This window comes from Rhinopithecus roxellana, chromosome 11 (assembly GCF_007565055.1).
Source record: "Rhinopithecus roxellana isolate Shanxi Qingling chromosome 11, ASM756505v1, whole genome shotgun sequence".
Taxonomy (NCBI): domain Eukaryota; kingdom Metazoa; phylum Chordata; class Mammalia; order Primates; family Cercopithecidae; genus Rhinopithecus; species Rhinopithecus roxellana.
Window position 1 is genome coordinate 135,535,586 of NC_044559.1, and position 11,755 is coordinate 135,547,340.

At 40.5% G+C, this 11,755-nt stretch overlaps 1 protein-coding gene across 1 annotated transcript in view; it reads left to right on the forward strand.

Moving 5' to 3' along the window:
• Positions 1–11,334, forward strand: part of PPA1 (inorganic pyrophosphatase 1) — a 29,704-nt gene extending 18,370 nt beyond the window's left edge. The window contains exons 7-11 of the mRNA XM_030940952.1: positions 3,843–3,970; positions 4,234–4,319; positions 7,528–7,597; positions 9,257–9,299; positions 10,979–11,334. Of these exons, the coding sequence (XP_030796812.1) occupies positions 3,843–3,970; positions 4,234–4,319; positions 7,528–7,597; positions 9,257–9,299; positions 10,979–11,010 (359 nt within the window). The 3' untranslated portion in view covers positions 11,011–11,334. The remainder of the gene's footprint in view (positions 1–3,842; positions 3,971–4,233; positions 4,320–7,527; positions 7,598–9,256; positions 9,300–10,978) is intronic.
• The last annotated feature ends 421 nt before the right edge of the window (positions 11,335–11,755 follow it).

Consider the following 11,755-nt stretch of genomic DNA (forward strand, 5'->3'; position numbering starts at 1 on the left):
TTCCTTCCCCACATACCAGCACTCAGTTGCTATGTTTGTTTATTTTAAAACATTTAATTGAGATATTCACATATCAAAGAGTCACCACGGTAAAATGTATAATTCAGTGGTTTTTAGTATATTCACTAAGTTGTACAACCATCACCACTCTCTAATTGCAGAACATTTCATCAGCCCAAAAGGAAATCCTGTATCCACGGGCACTCACTCTCTGTCCCGCTTCCCGCAGTCCCAAGTGACTGCGGATCTACTTTGTGCCTATGGATTTGCCTATGCTGTCATTTCATGTAAATGGCATCATATAGGTGGCCTCTGTGTCTGGTTTATTTCACTTAGTGAAATAAGTGTTTTCAGGGTTCATCCATATTGTAGCATGTATCAGCACTTCATTCCCCCCCCCCTTTTTTTTTGGTGGTAAAATTTACATAACATAAAATTCACCATTTTAATGAAAGTGTACACTTCAGTGGCATTTCGTTCATTCACAAGGTTGTGCAGCCATCACCACTAGTTCAAGTCGTTCCCTATTCCCTCCTCCTCTCCAGGCCCTGGCAACCACTAATCTGCTTTTTGTCTTTATAGAGTTGCCTATTCTACCTATTCTAGGTATCTCATACATGGACTGGTACAATTTGTGGATTTTTTGTTGTTGTTGTTTCTGGTTTCTTTCACTTAGTATAATGTTTTCTAGGTTCATCCATATTGCATATTGTAGCATCTGTCAGTACTCCTTTTTATGGTTGAATATTATTCCATTGTGTGGATATACTACATTTTGTTTGTCCATTCTTCAGGTGATGGACGTTTGGGTTGTTTTGACTGTGTAATGCTGCCATGAACATTCCTGTACAAGTTTTTGTGCGGACTTATGTTTTTATTCTTGGGTACATACATAGGAGTTGCCAAAGCTAGAACAATTTGAGCAAGAAAATAAAGTAGTATTTTAATATAACCTGGAACATAAAATAAATATCCATGAGTCTATACTGACATAAATAAATGATTGAATAAATAAACAAATGAGGAAGAACAGATAAATCTCAAAGCAGAAGAATTCCAAATAATTTATGTAGATACTCCATTCTCAAGGAGGTCCTTAATTGTGAGTTGTGCATGGTGACTTCCTTCCAATGAGTACAGTGTGGGTAAGGGACAGGAGAGAATGACTTTACAGCACAGAAACTTGACAAACACTGCCTCAGCCAGGTGATGGAGGTCAATGTCAGCAGGGATAAGAGTCACCTTGAGAGCATGTTCCCTCAAAATGATGTGATGTACATTTGCATCTGTGTTAATTCATTGAAGAAGGACTGGAAGAATGCCAATCCTTTAACGTTTCGTTTCAATTTTGAAAGGTGAGAGTGCATTCACACCATCTGTTAACTACTTGGTGGTACGGCTCTGTTCCGTAGGTCGGTGCCTGCATTTCCAATGTACTTCTTATACAAGAGAACTGGGCATGCTGTGGCCATGATTAGTGAAGCCAAGCCTGTCACTCTGTCAGCACTCATTTACTAAGGCATTATTTCCCTGCAGTTCAGGTTATTAGAACCCTGAAAACTTTCTTGGGGTGGCTGGTCCCATGGTGCAAGTAGTATGCAGCTTTCCCTAATGTCAACCTAAGGCAGTATCTATTGGCCATCCTGTAGCTTGCCCCTGTGCATCTCTTCCATTTGCTGTCCCTGAGTTGCATGCGTATAACAAAATGTTAAACTTCAGTGTTTTCCTGAGTTCTGTGAATCATTTTAGCAAATTAGGGAACTTAGGGAGAGGATTGTGAAAACCTCCAATTTATAGCTGATCAGTCAGAAGTACAGGAGGCATCTGAAGTGGCGCAGTCTTGTGAGACTGGGCCCCTAACCTTTGAGATCTGATGCTAACTCCAGGTAGATAGTGTCAGAATCACACTGAATTACTGAGCACCCAGTTGGTTTCTGAATAAATGGAGAATTGATTTCTGGTATTGGAAAACATCAACATTTGCGTGTTGGATTTCTGAATTTCCAAAGTATTTCTGTATCAGGTGACACATTTTATGTAAATTATAAGTTCTTTGAAATTTACTAGTGCTTAAACATTGCCCAGTGCATTCTGTAAAGTTTCCGTACTTTTAGTGATACTATGAATAGAATGCATGCTATTCTTTATGCAGATTATAAATTGGATTGAATTATAAATCAGCCGGGCGCAATGGCTCACACCTGTAATCCCAGCACTTTGGGAGGCCGAGGCAGGTGGATCATGAGGTCAGGAGATCAAGACCATCCTGGCTAACACGGTGAAACCCCATCTCTACTAAAAATACAAAAAAACTAGCAAGGCATGGTGGTGGGTACCTGTAGTCCCAGTTACTCAGGAGGCTGAGGCAGGAGAATGGCGTGAACCCGGGAGGCGGAGCTTGCAGTGAGCCGAGATCCAGCCTGGGAGACAGAGTGAGACTCCATCTCAAAAAAATAAATAAATTGGATTGAAACAATGTTATCTTATACAAATATAAATAAGCTTTTGTTGTTGTCAAATGTATTTCTCTTCCTCATAATACTTTTCCTAACTGACTTTTTAGCACGTGTATCTCCATTTGCTTGCATTGTGCAGGAGTTTGTTATTTAAAGTGCAGTTTGATAACATTGAGGCTAGCCATTGTTGATGGCTATACAGAAACTTGAAGTTTTTTAAGCAGTACACTTTTCTGTCAGCCAGAAGCTAAAGTATTGTTATATACAGTGCCTGTACTATCCAGCAAAGTCTAGTCACATTTAATACGTAACCCAACAATAGATATCAATCTAATCTATTTTTCTTATCTTTTAGTACGTAATAGTGTTGTGATTCTCTGACATATAGCCTCTGCCTCTGGACCAGGGATAGTACCTCAAACCTGTAATCCCAGTGCTTTGGGAAGCCAAGGCAGGAGGATTGCTTGAGCCCAGGAGTTTGAGACCAGCCTGGGTAACATGACAAGACCCCATCTCTACAAAAAATTTAAAAATTAGCTGGGCGTGTGCATGCTTATAGTCCCAGCTACTCAGGAGGCTGAGGTGAGAGGATCACCTGAGCTCTGGAGGTCAAGGCTGCAGTGAGCCTTGTTCGGGCCACTGCATTTCAGCCTGGGTGACACAGCGAGACCCTGTCTCCAAAAAAAAAAAAAGATAACCTCTGTCTTTTTCAGTATCTTGTACACTTCTCATAGGAATTATCTACATTTGCCAAACTGGTTGTTTCATTATGTAGCCACCAGCTGTTGGCCCTTACCTAACAGAGATTACTATTGTACTGATTGTTCTCTGTACTTAATGTCAGAGCTATTCGGAGACACTAGATGATTTCCTTTCAATGTATAGCTTCTCTTCTCAACAAGGGGCTTCGCTCCAACATTATCTTGAACTTCCATGATAAGTCATTCCACAGCTCTTTCAAAATAAGTATTTGGAATTTTTGTTGAATGTGTAATTATTTGTGCATCTTGAAATCTGCTTATTCTCTTTCTTTTTTTAAAAAATCATCGTCAGGCCGGGCGCGGTGGCTCAAGCCTGTAATCCCAGCTCTTTGGGAGGCCGAGACGGGCGGATCACAAGGTCAGGAGATCGAGACCATCCTGGCTAACCCGGTGAAACCCCGTCTCTACTAAAAAATACAAAAAACTAGCCGGGCGAGGTGGTGGGCGCCTATAGTCCCAGCTACTCGGGAAGCTGAGGCAGGAGAATGGCGTGAACCCGGGAGGCGGAGCTTGCAGTGAGCTGAGATCCAGCCACTGCACTTCAGTTTGGGCGACAGAGCGAGACTCCGTCTAAAAAAAAAAAAAAATCATTGTCACTGTCATCTTATGCTTCTTCTCTTCTTAGATATCAATGACGTCAAACGGCTGAAACCTGGCTACTTGGAAGCTACTGTGGACTGGTTTAGAAGGTATAAGGTTCCTGATGGAAAACCAGAAAACGAGTTTGCTTTTAATGCAGAATTTAAAGATAAGGTAATATGTCATTCAGAACTGTAGCTTTAGGCTCGTTTCTGTTGAGACTTATAATTGAACCATATTGTTACCATCACAAGATTCACAAAACAGAAGTCTGGGAATATAACACGGTCTTGGTGTTTATTCACTTTAACATTCTCTTCCACTTTTAGAACAAGGAAATGATTCAGAAGAGACAAATTATCAGGCTTTGGGGAAATGTTGATAATAGGAAAAGAATACCTTTTTATCATTGTAATGCAAATCTCTTCAAATTATAGGACTTTGCAGTTGATATTATTAAAAGCACTCATGACCATTGGAAAGCATTAGTGACTAAGAAAACGAATGGAAAAGGAATCAGTTGGTAAGTGTAAACTCTTTGCATGTTTAACACGTAAAGCAGACCAGCTTGCAGAAAAGGTTTTAATAATCATAAGACACTGTGCTGTTACTTTCACTTAGAAAAGAGATACAAGGTGGGGTGCGGTGGCTCACACCTGTCATTCCAGCACTTTGGGAAGCCAAGGTGGACGGATCACTTGAGCCCAGGAGTTGAAGACCAGCCTGGACAACATGGAGAACCCCTATCTCTACAACAAATACAAAAATCAGCTGGGCATGGTGGTACACACCTGTAGTCCCAGCTACATAGGAAGCTGAGTTAGGAGGATCACCTGAGCCTGGGGAGGTTGAAGCTGCAGTGAGCCTGATCGTACCACTGTACTCCAGCCTGGGCGACAGAGTGAGACTCGGTCTCAAAAAAAAAAAAAGAGAGAGAGTATGAGAAAACGCTAATGTACAAAAATAATTCTCCCAGAAATCTTCTATTCTGTGTCAAGATAATGTCCTATAAAATGAAAACACTGTCCTTCAAACAGAAGAAAAATGGAGAAGAGTTATATATATTTGTGTAAAATTGTACAATCCTAAGAGTTGGCATTTGGCTGGGTGCTATGGCTCATTCCTGTAATTACAGCACTTTAGGAGGCTGAGGCAGAAGGATCACTTGAACTCAGGAACTGGAGACTGGTGGGGGCAACATAGCGAGACCTCATCTCTACTAAAAATTTAAAAAACTAGCCAGGCCTGGTGGCACTTGCCTGTAGCAATGCTGAGGTGGGAATATCACTTGAGCCTTGGAGATCAAGGCTGCAGTGAGTTGTGATTGCCTCACTGCACTCCAGCTGGGGCAACTGAGCAAAAGAAAAAAAAAAAGGAAAAAGATTTGGCTTTTAAGTTAACTTCTCTATTTTTTGGTATCTTAACGATTTCTTTTTTTTTTTTTTTTTTTTTTTTTTTGAGACGGAGTCTCGCTCTGTCGCCCGGGCTGGAGTGCAGTGGCGGGATCTCAGCTCCCTGCAAGCTCCACCTCCCGGGTTTACGCCATTCTCCTGCCTCAGCCTCCCGAGTAGCACCCGCCACCTCGCCCGGCTAGTTTTTTGTATTTTTTAGTAGAGACGGGGTTTCACCGTGTTAGCCAGGATGGTCTCGATCTCCTGACCTCGTGATCCGCCCGTCTCGGCCTCCCAAAGTGCTGGGATTACAGGCTTGAGCCACCGCGCCCGGCCTGGTATCTTAACGATTTCTATGAAAATGGTCTTAATGTATGTTAAATAACAGGTAAGCAAAGATGATTCATTTTTCATTTTGATGGAGTATTTCTTTTTTGTTGTTGTTGTTGTTTGAGACAGAGTCTTGATCTTGTTGCCCAGGCTGGTGTGCAGTGGCACTATCTCAGCTCACTGCCACCTCCACCTCCCGGATTCAAGCGTTTCTCCTGCCTCAGCCTCCCGAGTAGCTGGGATTACAGGTGCATGCCACCACGCCCGGCTAATTTTTGTATTTTTAGTAGAGACGGGGTTTTGCCATGTTAACCAGGCTGGTCTCGAACTCCTGACTTCGTGATCCACCCGCCTTGGCCTCCCAAAGTGGTGGGATTACAGGCGTGAGCCACCATACCCGGCCTTGATGGAATATTTCTAATTGGGCATGTATTATGTTAATACTATAATGATTAATATGTAGGAAAACTTGAACTATGGATAAACAAAAAAATGTATTTTTAAAATATGATCCATATTTTAGACTAAAGTGGGCTAAAAATACAAAAAACAAATTAGGATTGTATTATATATACGGCTTGTCTTATGATTTTTAAAATTTAACACTATATAATAGGCATTTCCTCATGTCATTAAAACTATAATTTTTTTTTTTAGAGACAGGGTCTCTCACCCGGGCTGAAGTGCGATGTTACTGTAATAGCTCACTGTAACCTCAAAGAAGTGATCCTTCTGTCTCAGCCTCCCAAGTAGCTGGGGACTACAGGCACAAATCACCACTCCTAGATGATTTTTAAATTTATTGTAGAGACAGTGTCTTGCTATGTTGTCCAGACTGATCTTGGCCTCCTGGCTTCAAGTGATCCTCTCACACCTCAGCCTCCAAAAGCGCTTAGACTACAGATGTGAGCCACCATGCCCAGTCTAGAAATATCATATTTTAATAATATAATATTCTATCTATGTATAATATGTTTTATGGATAAACCTTTTTATTTTTTATTTTTAAATCCCCTGCAAAGAAGGATAAACTATTTTTAATCATTTCTTATTATTGGACATTTTAGTTACTTGCAATTTTTCACTATTATTAATAGTGAAATAGTATATGGTAAACACCTTTGTAAATTACCGTTTCAGTCTTGGATTGGGTTCTTAGAGGTGGAATTTCTCTATCAAGACCTATGAGCTTTTTAAAAGGTTTTGGATACATTTTACAGAATTGTTTTTCAGAAAGATTGAACCAGGACTCCTGCCAGAAGTGTCTGTTTCAGATGTCTCACCAGCACTACAGGAACTGGATTTTTTTTGTTTGTTTCATTAATTTTTCCAATTAAGAAAGATATGTTTCTCATTTTAATTCACATTTCTCAGCTATTTCAGTGAGAGTTACAAAGCATTCAATCTCAGTTTGTTTGCCTGCCTGCCTTCTCCTCTTCTCTTCTCTTCTCTTCTCTTCTCTTCTCTTCTCTTCTCTTCTCTTCTCTTCTCTTCTCTTTTTGTGACAAAGTCTTGCTCTGTCTCCAGGCTGGAGTGCAGTGGCACGATCTCGGCTCACTGCAACCTCTGCCTTCCAGATTCAAGCGATCCTCCTGTTTCAGCCTCCCAAGTAGCTGGGACTACAGGCACGCGCTACCACGCCCAGCTAATTTTTGTATTTTTAGTAGAGATGGGGTTTCACCATGTTGGCCAGGATGGTCTTAATCTCTTGACCTCATGATCCGCCTGCCTTGGCCTCCCAAAGTGCTGGAATTACAGGCGTGAGCCACCGCGCCCGGCCCAATCTCAGTTTCTTAAATCCGAACTTGTTAAGATGGTTGAATAAAATTGATCACAAGAATAGCCATGCCTTGCCAAAATAAATAATTAGAATGTTAAATGTAGGTGAAAAAGCTTTTGACTAAACTAAACTTGAGTATCACCTGGTCAACCACTTTCAACTCAATTTTTAACTCTTAAGAGATAATTTTTGTTATTTTGTCTTATGACTACTTTTGTTTTATTTAATAGCATGAATACAACTGTGTCTGAGAGCCCCTTTAAGTGTGATCCTGATGCTGCCAGAGCCATTGTGGATGCTGTATGTAAAAGTTTCCTTAAAAAAAAAAAACCTGGTTGCTAAAAACTATGATGCTAAATGGGGAGAGGAAGTACTTGTTTCAACAAATACTTGAGTGCCTTTTGTATGCATATTACTGTGTGGAGTCTTGAAATTAGAAACCATAAACACATACACGTGGCCATTTGACTGAGGGAGAAGCTGAGGGAGTGATTCTAATCAATCATAAGTTGGACAGATAGCATGGTAGTAAAATTTGTGAAACTCAAAATGGTTCCAGAATGTACCAAGTAACCTGTGTGCCTGTGACCCATCATAAGCCATTTCCACAAAAGAACCAATGGGAATTTACTTACTTGGTTCTAGCAAGGACTGAGGAAGGTATCAAGTTTTAGGTGCCATTGCAGGAATGATTTGTAACCTGAGAAAGGCTTTCGTGTGAGGTAGTAAAAGCACCCGTCAAAGCAAGAATTTTGCTTTTGTACTATTTTTAATTATTTGATTTGGATTAACCAAAAGATTGAACGAGATCATCTTAAATTGTTTTCATTTATAATACTAAATAAGGAAAACAAAAGAAAATGAGGTCTGACTTTTTTATTGCCTTCTAAATGGGGTAGAAGAAGGAAAAAAGGACAATTTAATGATGAAACCAGTACATTTAGATTTATCTTTATTTATGTATGAATCCTGACAAAGTTGAGATAAATAAAAAAAATTGTAAGGGAAAAGCCAGTGGTTAGCTATCATAATTTTTCAATGAGAACACTTTGCCCATATTTTATAAATATGTGTGTGTATATAAAATTGTTATATATGCATAAATCAGTTTTTTCTTTGTTTTTTTTTTTTTTTTGAGACGGAGTCTCGCTCTGTCACCCAGGCTGGAGTGCAGTGGCCGGATCTCAGCTCACTGCAAGCTCCGCCTCCCGGGTTCACGCCATTCTCCTGCCTCAGCCTCCCGAGTAGCTGGGACTACAGGCGCCCGCCACCTCGCCCGGCTAGTTTTTTGTATTTTTTAGTAGAGACGGGGTTTCACCATGTTAGCCAGGATGGTCTCGATCTCCTGACCTCGTGATCCGCCCGTCTCGGCCTCCCAAAGTGCTGGGATTACAGGCTTGAGCCACCGCGCCCGGCCAGTTTTTTCTTATTAATTATTCTTCACGTCATAAAAAGTCAAGAGGCCTGAATTTTTTTTTTTTTTTTTTTTTTTTGAGACAAGTCTCACTCTGTCTGTCGCCCAGGCTGGAGTGCAGTGGCGCAATCTCGGCTCACTGCAACCTCCGCCTCTCAGGTTCAAGCAGTTCTCTGCCTCAGCCTCCTGAGCAGCTGGGATTACAGGCGCCTGCCACCACGCCCAGATAATTTTATTTTTAGTAGAGACGGGGTTTCACCATGTTAACCAGGCTGGTCTTGAAATCCTGACCTTGTGATCCACCCACCTCGGCCTCCCAAAGTGCTGGGATCATGGGCATGAGCCACTGCACCATCCAAGAGGCTTGAATTTGTTAGCATCTCAGCAGTAGAGCAAACTTTCTATTATTCCTATATGTTACAAATTATGTTTAGATCCTAAAATTTGGGATAGTCTTCAGATTCTCTTAAATTTTTGTCAGTATATCTTTTTAGCTTTTTAAAAAATGAGATTAGATTAATAGATTTTAATATTTTATATTTTAGTTACCACCACCCTGTGAATCTGCTTGCACAGTACCGACAGATGGTAAGATTTTTATTCCAGTAAAATTTCATTAAAAATTACACAGATGTATGGAAAAATTGTGTTACTTTTATTTTTAGTTGACAAATGATAATTATATATACTTATGGCATACAGTGTGATGTTTTGATATATGTTTACAATGTGGAATGATTAAATCCAGCTAATTAAGAAATCATTACCTCACATACTTAATCATTATTTGGTATGTGGTAAAAACATTTGAAATCTACTCTTAGCAATTTTGAAATAGACATTACAGTCACCATTCTGTGCAATAGATCACTAAAGCTTATTCCTTCTGTCTAACTAAAACTTGGTACCCTTTGACCATCGCCTGCCCTTTCCCCATCCTTCAGCTCCTGGCAACCACCATTCTACTCTCTACCTCTATGAATTCACCTTTTTTATATTCCACATATAAATGAGATCATGTGGTATTTGTCTTTCTGAACCTGGCTTGTTTTTTGACACAGAGTCACCCAGGCTGTCACTCTGTCACCCAGGCTGGAGTGCAGGGGCGTGATCACAGCTCACTGTACCCACAACCTCCCCAGGTTAAAGTGATTCTCTCATCTCAGCCTCCCAAATAGCTGGGACTGCAGACACGTGCCACCATACCTGTCTAATTTTTTTATATTTTGTAGAGATAGGGTTTCACCATGTTGCCCAAGCTGGTCTCAAACCAGGTCTCGAACCAGGCTGGTCTTGAACACTAATCAGGCAGGGTTTCGCCATGTCACCCAGGCTAGCGATCCACCCACCTTGTCCTCCCAAAATGCTAGGATTATAGGCGTGAGCCACTGCACCCAGCCACATACATATTTTCAACATACCACATACACAGGAAGAGAGGGAAGAGAATGAGAAATGTTTTTAGAATTCTGTAGTGTGCGTGGGAAGGAAGATGAGCTGCTACATATCACCTTTAGTGCCACACTGTATCATAGCGGTTTCCAAACCATGACCCACTGTGCCCCTCTGAGTTCCGTGGAGGTGCCTACTGGACGCTGGAGGGGACCCTGAGTGGGCTGATCTCCACATTCCCATCTAGCCACAGGCTGCTTCACCCAGAAAACAGTTGTCTCCTCCTTAGATGTCAGAATTCTCTGTAAGATTTTTCTGGTAAGAAAATGATTCTGCCACTTAAAAAAACCAAATTTGAAGGCTGGGTGTGATGGCTCACGCCTGTAATCCCATCACTTTGGGAGGCTGACGTGGGCAGATCACTTGAGCCCAGGAGTTCAAGACTAGCCTGGCCAACATGGAGAAACCCTGTCTCTACAAAAAAATCCAAAAATTAGCCAGATGTGGTGGCACACGTCTGTAATGCCAGCTGCTTGGGAGACTGAGGCACGGGAATTGCTGGAACCTAGAAGATGGAGGTTGCAGTAAGCCATGATTGCTGCTACTGCACTCCATTCTGGGCAAGAGAGTGAGACCCTGTCTCAAAAAAAAAAAAAAGTTGGAAAATCACACTATACAATTAGCATGAAGTATAAGGAAGCCCAAAAGAAAACACCTGCGTGTGCTGTAGAGAAATTTTGTGTGTATGTCCATTCATTTTCAGGTAATTCATAGTAGCATTCATTAAAGCAAGTATATTAGGCTTTGTTATATGTTAGGTGTAATTTTGATTCTTAGCAGGAATTCTAATTTGTTTTTCTTTTCTCTGAATACAGTGGATAAGTGGTTCCATCACCAGAAAAACTAATGAGATTTCTCCGGAATACAAGCTGATACTGCTGCATCGTATTCATCTGGATGTATTAGATGTAAAAGTAGTAGCTTTTCAAAGCTTTAAATTTGTAGAACTCATCTAACTAAAGTAAATTCTGCTGTGACCAATCCAGTATACTCAGAATGTCATCCATCTAAAGCATTTTTCAAATCTCAACTAAGATAACTTTTAACACATGCTTAAATATCAAAGCAGTTGTCATTTGGAAGTCACTTGTGAATAGATGTGCAAGGGGAGCGCATATTGGATGTGTATGTTACCATATGTTAGGAAATAAAATTATTTTGCTGAAACTTGGTTTAGGGTATTTTTATTTTAATCTGAAGCCAACATTAAGTAGGTATGGGTACTTTTTGGTGTTTGTTTTCTGTTGATAATCTTATAATTCAAATGTATAATTATTAGACAAAAAAAGAAACCCCTTATATTTATAGTACTCTTGATACTATGCTCTAGTACCTAAGTCCTAGCATACCATTCTAAAGCAAAAGCTTTTAAATTTATATCACATTAGCAGAAAGCACAATGTTGCTCACCCTTTGAAGTTATATATTAATAGTTATTTTTTTACTTCTTTAGTCAACTCATTGAACCCTTAAGTCATTTACATTATATTCTAAGTTATCAGCTGAACAAACCAGAGTTTGAATGCCAGCCCGTCTTCTTACCAGCTCTGTAATCTTAAGTCAGTTACCAGCCACTCAACTTCAGTTCCCTC